General features: G+C 40.5%; 1 protein-coding gene across 2 annotated transcripts in view; it reads left to right on the top strand.

Annotated features, from left to right (window-relative positions):
- arhgef10la (Rho guanine nucleotide exchange factor 10 like a) overlaps positions 1–14,613 on the top strand; it is a 156,471-nt gene that overhangs the window by 34,827 nt on the left and 107,031 nt on the right. For both annotated transcript variants that reach the window (XM_088069371.1, XM_088069367.1), the window contains 6 exons: positions 1,104–1,204; positions 2,927–3,004; positions 4,265–4,444; positions 5,554–5,670; positions 12,613–12,705; positions 13,625–13,795. In XM_088069371.1, coding sequence (XP_087925497.1) covers positions 1,104–1,204; positions 2,927–3,004; positions 4,265–4,444; positions 5,554–5,670; positions 12,613–12,705; positions 13,625–13,795 — 740 coding nt within the window. The remainder of the gene's footprint in view (positions 1–1,103; positions 1,205–2,926; positions 3,005–4,264; positions 4,445–5,553; positions 5,671–12,612; positions 12,706–13,624; positions 13,796–14,613) is intronic.

Genomic DNA, 14,613 nt, shown 5'->3' with positions numbered 1-14,613 from the left:
ACTTTGTAAATGCTGGTCAGCTGGCTTTTTTGGGATGAAAGTTAAACTATTTTGAATAATGGCTTTTGGTTATGAAGTCTGGGCTTTAACTCCTTACATTTGACTCTTTGAATTATAGGCAGTTGCTTATGTGCAAAGCTATCCAAGCCAAAGTAGTGTTTGAGGCAGATAGAGTAAAAAGTCTTACTTTTTCTTTATACAAATCCCTTCAGGGAGAAATGAAAGCACTGTGAAAAAGAAAGATCCCACTGATTACAGCTATAATAAATAAAACAGACAGGCGTTCTCAGTTTTAAGACAGACATTGTGGTCGGGCAAAGTTTTTGATGCGCGAGAGAGAGGAGGATGAAGCAACTCATGTGCTACAATATAGGTTGTGTTATAGGAACCCTTGCTGAACAATAGAGAGAGATTACCATCCATTAATGGAGTATCGAGGAGCTCCATAAACCATAGATATCAGACCCACGTCTCAAGCAAATCTCCGAGCCATCACAAAGAGGTAAAGAGGCCAGTGCTGCTATTTTTAGGTGTTGATCGAGGGAAATCTGTGCGGCATTATATTTCTTTTCCACCAATCCTCTGTTATCATTCCAAAGTCTTTAATTGGAACGATGGAAGCTTTTGGTATCTGTGTCTTTATGGGTACGGGTGAAGTGGGGATTTTTTTTGTGAGACTGTGGAATGTCTTTGTGCCAATGCAGAGATGAGAATATGTTGGATCATGTTTTTGCAGACACACTTCTGTGTGCCTCCTTTACTCCTTCAGAGATACAGTATTGTTTTGAAAGTTTTTTTTTTCCAAAGGCCTCTCTCACTCTCGGTCCCTTTTCCATAGCTCCCTCTCTCTCGCGCGCTGTCTATTTTTCAGAGAGTATAGAAATCTCTTCATATTTTCGAGGTAATAAACTTAGTGTGTCGCATTGTGTCTCCAGCTGCAGTGAGATCTGAAGCCTGCCTCTGTTTTTCCCTCTTTGTCTCATTCTGTTGCACACACACACACACAGACACACACACACACACACACACACACACACACACTCACTCTTTCTCTTCCTAACCTGTCTGTATGGTTCTCCTTCTGTATTTCTGGATGTCTGCAGAAGAGGAGGACGATGCAGGATACCTGGATGTTGCTGTGTCAGAGGTGAAGCATCCTCCTCCACAGCTGAGCCCCATGCCAGAGGGGCTGACCAGCCACCAGGTGAACCTGACAATTTTTGCGACCATTTCTTCCCATTCTTTCCTAACTGACTGTAATCTGCAAATGTAGAGGCAGGTACTTGAAGGAAAACTCTGTTTTTTTTTACCTGTACTCTATTTTCCAGGTTTGGGAACAAGTTATTGTTATGGAAGTCACAAAGAAATCTCGAGTCTTTGCACTCAAGTCCCAGAACCTAAGTTCCAAGTCAAGTCTCCAGTGCTAAACTTTGAGTTTCAAGCTCTAACAAACAAGTCAGAATGCGCTTTTTACGAGATGTAATGCAATTATAACAACAGAGTCATATATTATATAAGTCATATATTAAACTTAAAAATTAAGGAATGCTTTTAAAATGTTGTTTTTATTTGTTAAAATAAGCTGGAAGTTGTTGCATCTCTGTCTGATATTTCAACCCACAAGTTTTCCATATTGCAATGAGTTAGTTGTTGACCATTACATGGTTTTTGTACGCAAATGAAAATATTATTGGTATATATATTTTGCGTTATATATTATAAACTTGCAACTCCAAATGGAGTTGCAAGTTTTTTGGTTTTCTCACTGCCTGTCTGAAGTCATCAGATTTATTACTTAAGTCTGTACCTCGGCTTTTTTCTCATGTCTTTGTGTCTAAGTGGCTTGAACAATAATTTTTGAAACTGGTAAAGTACCGAGAGGCAGGTCTGCAGCTTTGTCTTTCAAAACAAATGTGCCCCGTCAATTTACGTCCACTGAAAGTGCCTGTTTTTGGCTCTGACAGACTCAGATTGTTATTATGACTGTCTTACAACATTACAAAAGCACCTCACCAAGAAGTGAAACATTTTTCTGTACGTTTAGTTTGTTCCTGTCTGTTTTGAAGGAGAAGCCTCATTTTTCACATTCTTGAAATCAGCTGAATATGTTCAGCCATGACATTAAAAATATCTTTGATAAGATACGCTTTCCATACCACAACACAACAAAGTGTTACCATGGCTCCTCTCTCTAACTCCCTCACTTATTTTCCACCATTTTCTTTCTGCAACAAGTCACCACTTGTGAGATTTCAGAACCAGGCTTCTCGTTAGCGTAGCGAGACACATAACAGATACACAATAGACTGGATCATGCAAAAAGTGCGGAAAAACGTTTCATTTCTTTGTAGGGTCCTTCTGTAATATTGTAAAACACTCAAAACACACTCTCACAGGAAAAAGCAAACACTTTTAGTGGAAGTAGTTTGACAGGACGCACCTCCCCCAAAAGATAGACTGTTTTGCCACTGCCAGCTACAAAAATTGTTCTTACCATTGGTAACGCTGACACAAAACATGGAAAGATAGGGGCCGGGTTGAATTATACTGGAGTTCCTCTTTAATATGTGAACATAATCTGTACCCAGATATGAGATGAGGTTCTAGGCTTCTATTCAAAGTATTACTTTGTTATTTTAGTATTTTTACACATCTCAGCTCTTCTCTCTTGATCCTGTTTGATAAAGCAGTGTGTTTACAGCAGCTAGAACAGCCACTTTCATGTCACAGGAAATACAATGATTCAGAACTCCGATGGAGGCCTTGTTCCTACTCCTTTTGAGTCTTTTTTCCCTCCTGTGACAAACACATGATTATAGTGCAATCCATCAACCTGCGGCGTGCTTAACTGAAAGCATACCGCACACTGCAGCCCCATCATGTCCTCTTAGTGCTAGATTTCCTGACTGGTCTGTTGTCTACGCAGGTTGTCAGACGCCATATCCTCGGCTCCATCATTCAGAGCGAGCGGAGCTACCTGGAGTCTCTCAGGAGAATCCTGCAGGTGAGCTGTTAGTCCCTGTTGTCCTCCTCTGCCACATGCAATATCTTCACCATTTAGCCATTATGAATCACGCTGAAAAGAGAAGCGGTGATATCCATCAAATTACAGAGGTGTCTCAGCATAAGTAATCCCGATAAAACAGCCGTCCTCATTTCTGCGGCGTTGTGCTGATGCTGAGAGGGAGAGAGAGACTGTCGGGCTTGCGCAGGATGGGGTGCTGCCTCTCCTCTTTAATCTCTCTTTTTAGTGGGGAGAAGGAGACTTGTTATCTCCTCATCACAGAAAAATAAGAGGAGCCTACTGAAATGGAATCAGCAGCAATCAATGGCTTCCTTATGCACTGCAAAATCTTTCACTGTCAAGATACAATGCGCTACCTTTGTTGTCAAGTGACATGATTGCGTGTGATACTTGGGGAGGTTTAGCTCTTTTGAAATCGCTCTTGTTATTCAGAGAGTCCAGCCAAGTGGTAAATGCAGTCTCTCCAGACAGATAACATAAAAAGATGAAAGGCCACAAGCACAATTAGACATTGAGGGTTCTTACTTTCATTATTGCTGTAAAACAGATTGCAACAGTTGTTCATGTTGTGCTGCCCGTCCGTGTTCCTTCTGTCAGTGATTCATTTTCGCTGTGATGGGTTTGTGGAGATGAGACTTGCAAAACATCAACAAAATTTACCACTGCTGTTGCTCAGATAGATACAGGTTTGGTGTTAAATAGTGGTTTTCATCTTTCGCGTTTCAGTTGCACACAATATCTATACATGTACAGATTCAAAGAAGTCATGTTTACTGGCATCCACAAAGAACATTGTCCACAAAGAACCTGCCAACTCATTTCTGTAGGCTATGCTAATATCCCCATGAGTGCCGAGTGAAGAATCAATCAATGCCCCTTTCACCACGTTGCTTTTGCATCTGTAACTCTGCTGGGAGCTGCTTTTTGCCATTATTATTCCGGCTTTTATGATTACAAGTCACCTTGAGTTCTGAACATGTTTGCTAGTGGCAAATGCTGTTTTGTGGGTGAATCCTTTGGATTGATGTGCTTCCAGTCACCATGACTACATTTCCTCATTTTCCTCGATTCAGAGGATATTTGTCTGCTACCCCTCACTTGTCTATTTATGCAGCGCTGAAAAGAAGAGATGCTTAAGGAAGGTGGACTGCTGATTCATCTTAAGCATCCACCCACCCACACACATACATACAAATCAACAACAATAAGAAACCCAATTTTCTCTCACAATCTCACCAGGAATACCAGAGACCATTGATGGAGGCTGAACCACGCATCCTGAGTCCAAGAAAGATCCGGCCTATATTTTTCAGAATGAGGGAGATCACACAGTGCCACTCCATGTTTCAGATTGCACTAGCGTCACGTGTGGCAGAGTGGGACAGCTGTGAGAAAATCGGAGACTTATTTGTCGCTTCTGTAAGTGAGCGTGCGTGTGCATGTTTGTATCTGTGACATAGAAATGCAAACTGGAGGCTTATTTGCTGCCTTATATATGTGCTTGTATGCATTGTTTGTTTCTGTCTACCATGCAATCAAAGACTTGCATGCTGGATAAAGGAACTCATATTTTTCTTGGCAGTTCTATCTAACTGTGTAACCCAGCCTCTGCCACAGGAGTTATAATGAGCTACAGGCTTTAGGTTGAGCAAACAGTGATAGTTTACCCCAAACATGGAATCAATTACAGCTGTGATGAATATCTCCACTGCATGCTCTCTGGGATGCGTGTTTGCAAATTTTGGCACTGGAACAATAGGGTTCAGTGTGAGTTTTCTGTTGTAAGTCTCTGCAGTGTGATCATCCATAAGGTCCTCTTATTATGTGCCCATTAGAGGGGCTGATTCGACCCTCTCCTTCTCTGCAGGCCATTATAGGGCTGTTCAATTGATATCCCAAGACTTACTATCAAATGAGACCACACTGCAGAAGGAAAGTGCTGGGACTGTAAACGCCTCATCGAGTTGCCCCCTTTGTCATGTGGCAGTGTATCTGTACCTGCAGGGCTTGTAGTTATATCTGAGAGGCAGGATCCTGAAGCAGGTTGCGAGCAAAGAGGGTTAATTCCTTCATGAGGTTTACTAATTCCCCACCACTCCTCAAACTGCCACTATCAGCTGCCTGGTGTGGGTTTAATTGAGGAGCAAGAATAAATGTCTGCCGCACAACAGACACACCCCCTCCCACACACATACTCTGTCTTACACTCAGCCACCTCATTCCTCTTTACCCAACCTCTTAAATGGCTCGTGAAGGGTGTTGCGGTAACTGGGATGGTAAACAAACCAATTTTTTAAAGCACTATACTTAAATGGCCATTTTCTTGCCTCTCTTTACATTGAAATTACCCACGGGTTGCCCTGCAAATAGGATGGTTGACCAAACATCGAAGATGTCAGAAGAAATTACATGACTGTGTTTGTGAATGTTGATGTAAAGAAAAAAATAACATGGCAGGACAAACCCTGTTATTGTAGGGCTGTTGTCACAAATTCAGATAAAAGTTCTTGTTTCATTTTTCTTCACAGTTTTCCAAGTCCATGGTGCTAGATGTATACAGTGATTATGTGAACAACTTTACCAATGCCATGGCTCTCATTAAAAAGGCGTGCATGTCCAAACCAGCGTTTCTGGAATTCTTGAAGGTGAGTTCAGCCTGTGAGCATAATACAAGTTTTATGATGTTTTTAAAAAAAAATATTTTTTAATCAAATTCAGTTGTGTTTTAGCTCCTGTGTTTGTTTTCCTTTGTAGTGTTCAGCAGATGCTGAATCTAGCAAAGCCCCAAAGCTAAGGTCTTTAATAATACATACTGTACTTCTCAGGTTTCCAAAGAGACAGACAAATAATTCAGTGTGTAAAAAGGTGGTTATTTGCACAAAATACATAATCTTTGTTTACATTCGAGGATGGGTTTAAAGTGTGTCCTAAATTTGTGAAATTGTGTTGTTTACCATGCAATATTCACTTTACGTAGGAAAATAGATTGAAGCACTGTATAAACCACTGTGTTATTTCTAACGCTGGAAATGTCCAGGTAATGTCCTGTAGTCATGTTGTTATTATATAATTATTTTCAGATTACATCAGTAACTGGTATCTATCCACATATATTTTTATGCATCCTCTCTGACAACAGCTGTGGCCAGAGGCGTTCACACACCATACTCTGTCAACGTGATATCTCAGGAACTCCTTCAAGAAATGTCCTCTAATTTGGCATAAATGTCCACTTGGACTCAAGAATGAACTAATAAGATTTTGGTGGTCAAAGGTCATGGTCCCAGACCTCACGATCACCATCCCTTTTTTCGTGAGTGCAGCAACCTGCAACACTTGCAGGGAATTCCATCAAATTTTGCAGAAACATTCACTTGAAGTCAATGATAACCTGATTAAAATGTTGTGGTCAAAGGTCACTGTGACCTCACAAAACAGATTTTGCCATAACCCAAGAATTCACACGCTATTTATTACAAAATTTAACACAAATGTTGAATGGGATAAATTGATGAGTTGATGACATTTTATATCCAAAAAGTCAAACGTCAGCCTTACTGTGACATCATAATGTTCTGCAAAAACACTTTTCTCTTCTTATTGTATAGTTTTTCTGTGCTGCCAGGATTAAGATGTGAGTGAGAGAATCTGTAGCTTCTCAGCAGCATCATCCATATTTAAAGTATTGTCAGTTGTCATGACTTCATATGAATCTTGACAGACACGGATGTAAACTGTAACTTTACTTGTTGGCTTAGGCATACAACCGCAAGGCAGTAATTGTAGTTTTTAATGTATCATGAAAAGCTCTCCTGAGTTTTATAATAAAACATGGAGAAATCTGCAAATGAATGAATGCCCAACAGGCCGATTCACAAAACATTATAAAATTGCAACACTTGTGCTTAATTTAGTGGTTATGTGAAAAGATGAAACTTTGACAACCTCAATCAAGATGCATTATATACTGTTATTCAATGTTGCAGATATCAATTAGGGATCATGAACAAGGAAAAATAGGGCCAGGGTGCACAGAGAGTGCCAACGAATTATTTAAATGTGCTGAGTTTAACAATTCCCTGTGCGCTCAGCATTCATGCATGAGTATGGCCTGGATCATTGAACTGTAATGCTGATTTACAGAACCAGATCACACAGCTGACAGCCCAGCATGTAACTCTAGATAACATGTGTCCTATCCTTTCTGTTGAAAGGTTCCTCCGTCTCTCCCGCTGCTTGTTGCAGCTCTCACTGACAATATGAAGACAAACCAAATAATAAATTGGCTAGACACAGACTGAAAAAAACAGTGAATCAATGACAGACTTCATTATGTTGCTTTTAAAATATTGTCGGGGCACTGACTGGATGCACATAATCATAAGCACGCACAGTAGATTTAGAGGATAGAGGCCATTAAATTCAGTGTTTGAAAATAGTTTGCAGACATTACAACGTAATATGAGAGCTACATTTGAAGATATGTCTCTAGGTGAGCGGTTTAAATAAGGTTAATGATTCGTGTATTTATACACAGTCACAGTAGAGGGGTCATGATTGCATGCACGCAACTGCATGCAGAATAGACGATATGTGGTTTGATGCACATAATGCAGAACCAAATTTTACATGTGAGTTCTGTCTGAAAACTTTAAGCTCTCCACTGTTAGCAACAAGTGCAAAGGTTAGCGCAACAGGTGGATTGTCGTGCTGTAAGTCGTACTATGGTGAGTGTAAATGAAATGCCTGAGCTGAAAGTCTCGTCAGTGGGTTCCTGGTCCGCCATAAGTACAATAGAGAGAGGGCTCTGTATAAGACGGTGTGTTTGCGTTGCTCCATTGTTGAACAGTCTGTGAATGGATACATGTACAACATGCTAAAGACCATTTGACATCTTCACCCAGATGTGCTGATCACTAGGACAAGTCAGCATTCTTGCTTATCTCTGCTGCTTTAAGAAGCCTTTCAGGCTCAGACATACGTTCCACTTTGGACGTGGGCGTACAGCTGCGGTCATGCAGACGCGCACATGATTTTATCCATAGCTTAAATTAGGGTTAGCATCAGCTCCCAGCAGTTAACAGGAGGGCTGGGAGGTGAATCCTCCTCCTGTTGGGAGTAAATAAAATTAGGAAGATTCTGCTGGGTCCAAAGTGAATGTCTGTCAAAAAAATTAGTGTTTGTCAAAAAATGTTCAAACTAACCTTAACTTGGTGCAGTGGTTGTGGCGATTGGCATTTACATTGGCATTGCCAAAGTGGAACCAAATGTAACACTCCTCCTGATGCACAAATGCTTAACTGTTCTTTTTATTTTGTATTTTAAATTTCAAATCCAAAGAGATGTGTTTTATAGCCTGTTTTGACTGGTTTCTTTCTGGGAAAGTGTTGGTTCAGTGTTCTTTCAGTGTAATATAGATCTGTACTGAAACTGTGACTTCAGTGCACTGTTACACGCCTAATGTGAATTAGTTGTTTTTGATAGAATAAAAGAAGTTGTCAAAATGATTCCTCCTCCTCTGGATAAATGTTGACAACTGTCCAAGCAACATTTATTTTTTTGTAAACAGCAAATCAGATAACTTAGAAAAATCTCAGAATGCCATTCGGTTATTAGAATTGAGACCAATAGTGATGAAAGTGGTTGTATATGTACATACAGTGAAGTGCTGCGTTATGCATTTCAGTGGTGAGAGCCAGTGTAGAGGCAGCCAGTACTTGGATGGCTGGACTTATTATTGAGCCTGCTGGAGAAGTCATGGTCCTAATCTAGTTCACATCAGCTGTGGAGGGAAGTGTCCACTTGACAGGTTCAATGACATATCCAGCCTTGCCCATTTCCCATTTTTCTTCACATGAAAAGTAGGTGTCAAGTGTTTTAACCCAAAATTAGCATAAGGGACAGTTCCATCGGTCCCAGCATATCGCTAAATGCTGAGGCTTCTTGCTATGCTGATAAGGTTGCCTGGCAACAAATGCAATTCTGCTCAGTGAGGTAGGTGACTTTGCCAGAAATATGTCTTACAGAAAAAAAGTAAAATGCTCCTGATACATTTATCACGACTAGATGTATGTCTATTTTTATTTTAGCAATTTGTCAATACGAGTTGTTTACAAGCCACTGTAGATATAGTATAAAAAGTGACTAACAAATTCAATCTGTTTCCTGTTTTGAGAAACTGCCTGCTGCATTTCACACAGGTCTCGCCCACTAATGGGATCTTAAAGCTTGACCACTCTTCTCTGCAGAGCAGCATACTGAAATTTGCAGCTACTTTCTCAGCCAGTCAGCTCTAATCTTTTCCAGTGGTACTAGAATCCACTTTCATTCAGTAACTGGAAGAAAAACACGACACTGAGACGACTCACCTGTGGTCAAGGAAAACCACCTGTTTGCGTTTTGTGGTTTTTGGTACTGCTCCAACTGCCCACGCATGCTGATCCTCATTGTGAGCAGCTACTGCAAGTGGTCAGGATGCTTTTGATTATTTGCATACAGCACTTAGCACAAAAATGGTGCCAAAGTTTTTGTACCAACCTTAATTGCTATAAACAGCCAACTCACTCCCCTGCTTGGGGAGTTCAATGCTGTTCCTCTCTTAGCAGATGTACACTAGAAGCATTAAGGTGTCCAAACTGTATGGCTCCACCTGAAATGGATCTGTGGAAAACCTGATGTGCATTGTGGGCAATGAGAACACTCAGCGCTCTCATGAGCAGCCTTTCATTGCCACCTTGCCCGTTCTACCTCCAAGCTGTTGGGTGCCTTCTGGGAACATCTGATAGTCCGTTATTCCTTGCCTCCATCATGGAGAAATATTGAAAGCTTGTAGTTCCATATATTGGGCAAAGGCTCATGGTTGCACTCCCTGGTTCTGCTGGCCACTTTGATTACTTGGTTGGAAAGCAGAGGTCAAACACCGCCACCTCAAAAAGACAGAGAATAGTGAAATAGGTCAGAAGCTGCCCACGCTGAAATTCATTGCAGCCGAATGATTCAGTATCTTTTGTTATCAGAGGGCAATTTGAGAAGAGGCATAGTCAGTCAGTATTTGCCCCCGGCAGCTCAGGTTCTGGAGGGTCCCTGCTGGCAATATCCTCTTGCACGACTCATGCAACCGCAGCCTGGGCTTCTTTCCGCTGCATGTCTTTGGCTGCAAACTCTGGCTTGAATAAATTTTTTTTTTTCAGCCAAAAAGCAGTAGAACGTATTCTCGTCTTTAAAAGCCTCAGCACTCGTATTTTGGGATGCCTATTTCTCTGTTGGAAACTGAGATTGTTTTTTTTTTTTAAGATTATTTTTGGGGGGATTTTTTCCCTTTACTGATAGGACATCTGTAGAATGACAGGAAATGTGGGAGAGAGAGGGGGAATGAAAAGCAGCAAAGGGCCACAGGCTGGAATCAAACCTGGGCTGCTGCAAAGGCCTCGGCACATGGGGCGCACACTCTAGCAGGTGAGCTGAGGCCGCCCAAGTTGAGATTGTTGTAAAAGCAAAAAGACCAAGGAAATTCAGTTTTTTGCTGTGTCTAGAGCAGGCCCTCGGCTACTTGGAGGCCAAGCCAACATATGGTTCTTCCTGATCTGATTACGTTACTGTTATATTAAATAGTTCGATATTCGAAGAAAAACAATTTTTCCAGCTACAACATCAGCTTCCTCAGTCAGTATAGCATGCACTAAGGAATTTAAAGAGTAACTAAACTCCCATACCACTTTTTGAGTTCCATACAATGTATATACTAAGTCTTTAGTAGTGTTGTTGATTTATTTTAGTTCAGCTTTTGACATTCGAGTGCAAAGTATTAAAATTCTACATATTTACAAAAAGACCAGAGTAAGGAGTATGTCAGAAACTCACCAACTAAATACTTTGTGTGTGTGCATGGGGCAGGGAGGTGCTGTGGATTGAGAGGCGGCACAATTGGTTGACTGGGTGTGTCTCAGCCCCCCAGCCCTGCCCATTTTTTTATATTCCAGGGAGGAGGCACCCAAGAGGAGTGGCTGAGGCTTCAGAGCCTGCCAAAGGGCTCCAGATTTGCTTTAAGAACTAGGTTTACAATATGTAATCTTCAGTCATGAATCTCTTAAGTATATAGTACATGATCCATTCACAAACATCCATATCCTATCCTGGGAGCATTTTGTCAGCTAAGTAGATAATATAACTACCATAAAAACTTGAATTGTAGGCGGTTTTAGTTACTTTGCTGGTTAAAGAAGAGAAGTGTCCAAGCGTGTTTTACTCCTTTCTTGTTGCTGCCATCAACTTTTTTCCACTTTTATCTCTCCTACGGTAGTATTTTGCTACAGGGTTCTCTCTTTCTGCATTCATGAGGTTGGCGTAGATGCGCTGTCTTGGAGTTTGATCAAATAAATGATTCGTAATTGATATGTCATTCGATGTAATTTTTATACAAGTAATATTCATAAAGATTTAAACAATTTGATTACATTTTTCTGGGCAAGACTTTTGTGTGAAAAGCATTAAAGGCCTGTCTGACATAAATGCCTGCCCCAAATGACAGCTAGTTGAGTTCAGTGATTGAATGAAATGAAGAACCAGGCTGGTTTTTGAAGTTTTACGGTATGCAGATTTTCATATATAATTTTAATGCTATGCTTGTTTTATTAAAAAGAATTAAGCACATTTAGTGGTTTCAATTTAATAATTACAGTTCAGTGGTAACAAAATCAGTTATCGCAACATTTTTTAACTAATACTGTGCCTTGAAAATTGAGTTTATTTTTTAATACAATGTGATGATATTCAGTATTGAAAAAAAATGTGAAAGAGACTAAAATCTATTCATGAGAAAAAAGATGAGGTTTTCATTATTAATTTCCCTCAGCTGGAAACAGATATACTCAGATATTTGATGTTTGAATTTAATAGACTGCAACATTAACTTCTAGGAAAACACATTTAGGCTGGATCATGATATTACATTTACCAAAATCTCAGGCACTATCTGTATCTCATATCAGAGTCTCAATATCAAATTAATTTATTTTGTAATATGAAGTGTATATTAAAGAGATTTCTAGTTCTAATCTGTGTGTATCATCTAAAAAATGCAAAATTAATTTCCTCACCCTGAGAAACAATAAGTACACTTAAAGTAAAAAGAAAACAGATTATATGTTAGCTCCTGATCTGTATACTGGAGCAGATGATGTCTTTTTATTTTTATTTTGTATTTCTGTCTCACAGTTGATCTTTTCTAACCTTTGCCACCATACCATCTATTAAATGTGCCCAGTGATTTGCCTTTTTACACTGATGGTGTCATTGTGGCACAGACTTGACACTGCACCGAAACGATCTTCTCCTGACCTACGCCTACAGTAATACATTAGACATATAACACACTCAAAAAATATCCTCTTTCATACTCTCATATGAATAACAGACCCTGATTTTCATACCTTATTCACCCACTCACCCGCCCACACAAGGTCTATAGAGGATTCTGACAAACTCTTCTTAATGTAGGAATAGCATAGTTTCCTCCTAAAAGCCTTGCTGTGCAAGAACTTCTTTCCAAGTGCATTTTCTGATTTATTTTTGTTTCTTTTTGCTTGTAGAAGAAGCAAGCATCCAGTGTTGACCGGATCACTCTGTACGGCCTGATGGTTAAACCAATTCAGCGATTCCCTCAGTTCATATTGCTCCTGCAGGTATGAAATTGTTTGTTGTTTGGAAAGGGATAGATGTTTAAATTATTTTTTAATTCATTAATTTCACTAGCTGAACACTTCCAATATGAGAGACTAGAGTGGAATTAAAATTCAGCAACACGAATGCAAAGCTGCAAGGTCACAAACTGGAGTGTATATTTTAGCTTATCTTAAGTACAAGAAGTCGCACCCTGTATACTTTTACACTGAGGTTCGCTAGAGCTAAAAAAGTAGCTAGCCACATCAGTTTTTCACAATGCTGGCTTTACATCCTGACACTTCCACTTTCCATTCTGAGCAAAGATTTGGATTTGAGCTTGACTCTCCGGATCTGCAGAAGCTCATTTCATCCCTCAGTAGGCATTGATTATCCATGAATTCAAAAGATAAGTCATGAATGTGAATCAGGCATTTTCTTCAAGCCCAAACTCAGTCCTCCAAATAGGAAATGTATGTATTAAATCATACATTACAGGGAACTGGGGCTCAAGGCGCTGAGGTACATCTGAGATGCACATCAAGACAACACAGAGCTTTCACTGGGTCATAGATGCAGGACAAAAATAGACACAAGCCACAAAGCCTACACTTAGACCTGTTTGTTTTAGCCAACACTGCTTACTAAAGGGGAGACATTGCAATACAATGAGCTTTACACAGTTTACATAGCCACTAGAAAGCTATTGTGGCGTACACTGTTAAATCCTCTGGAATCTGCGATAGTCTCGCACCTAAACTCAAACAGGGAATTTGACCCACATTTAAACTTTTCAAGGAGACTGCAAAACTCTCGAGCAGAACATATTATTTTGCTACTATTCAATTCATAGCAACATACAGTCAGAAATAAAAGACCTTGAACAGAGAGAGTTTCTCTATAGTATCTTTACTTAAAACTTTCCTTGTTACCTTTTTCTAGGATATGCTCAAGAATACACCGAAGGGCCACGTGGACCGTCTGCCCTTGCAGCTCGCTCTCACAGAGCTGGAGATGCTGGCCGAGAAGCTGAATGAACAGAAACGAGTAGCTGACCAGATTGCAGAGACTCAACAACTCGCTCGCAGCGTCAGTGATCGCCTGCTCAGTAAGGTGACTGGATACACATGCACTCCCTCGTGCACATGTACACGCACTTGCACACGCACATATGCCCCAATCTCATCAGCTGCGAGCTAGCCCCCAAGACCTTTAACTCCGCTGCGTTGTTATCACTGTGAGCCAAACACCTATAAATTAAACTAGTATACAGCAATCGCTTATATCACTTTCCCACACATTAATCTGGGGAGGCATTTTTATTTAGAGAAATTATCTTCCAGAAATGATGCCCATTATCATTCCTAAACAGTACCAAATGCAATGGCAGAGGCGTTGCCTCTCCATTACCACACTGAAATTACAGTCCTGCCGCTGCAAATCTGAACAAATGCTGCTCTGAATAAGAAGAATTAGGGGGTAAATGAGACATTTAATTGGAAACTGTAAGAGAGCTATCTCTTTCACCCTGTCGCTCTTCCTCCCTCTCCACTTTACCTCCCCTCTGTTCCCCTCTTGCACTCCCTTGCTTACTCTCTTGCTTACTTTCTCACTCCACTTATGCACTCTTCTTCTCTTTCTCTAGTGTGACCGCATCTGCTTCTGTCTTCTTCTTCTCTCTCTCTAACACACAACCTCCCCTTCTCTTTATTTCTCTCTATCAGCCGTTGCTTTCCAGGACTCTGAGATGAGCTGATTCGGCCAATCTCCTCCACTCCACACAGAATTCCATTTGCTGCGGTGACACTGCAGAATTCCAATAGGAAACAGTATCCTCTATTGCCCCCATAACCATCCAATGAAATATTCATTCTTTGTCTCAAAGTATCTAAGTCGCCGGAATAGGACAGATAACAATGTGAGTGAGAATG

The sequence above is a fragment of the Plectropomus leopardus genome, chromosome 2, assembly GCF_026936395.1.
Source record: "Plectropomus leopardus strain MGB_pleo_1.0 chromosome 2, ASM2693639v1, whole genome shotgun sequence".
Taxonomy (NCBI): domain Eukaryota; kingdom Metazoa; phylum Chordata; class Actinopteri; order Perciformes; family Serranidae; genus Plectropomus; species Plectropomus leopardus.
Note: the sequence above shows the minus strand (reverse complement) of the source record. Positions and strands in the feature narration are given on the sequence as shown.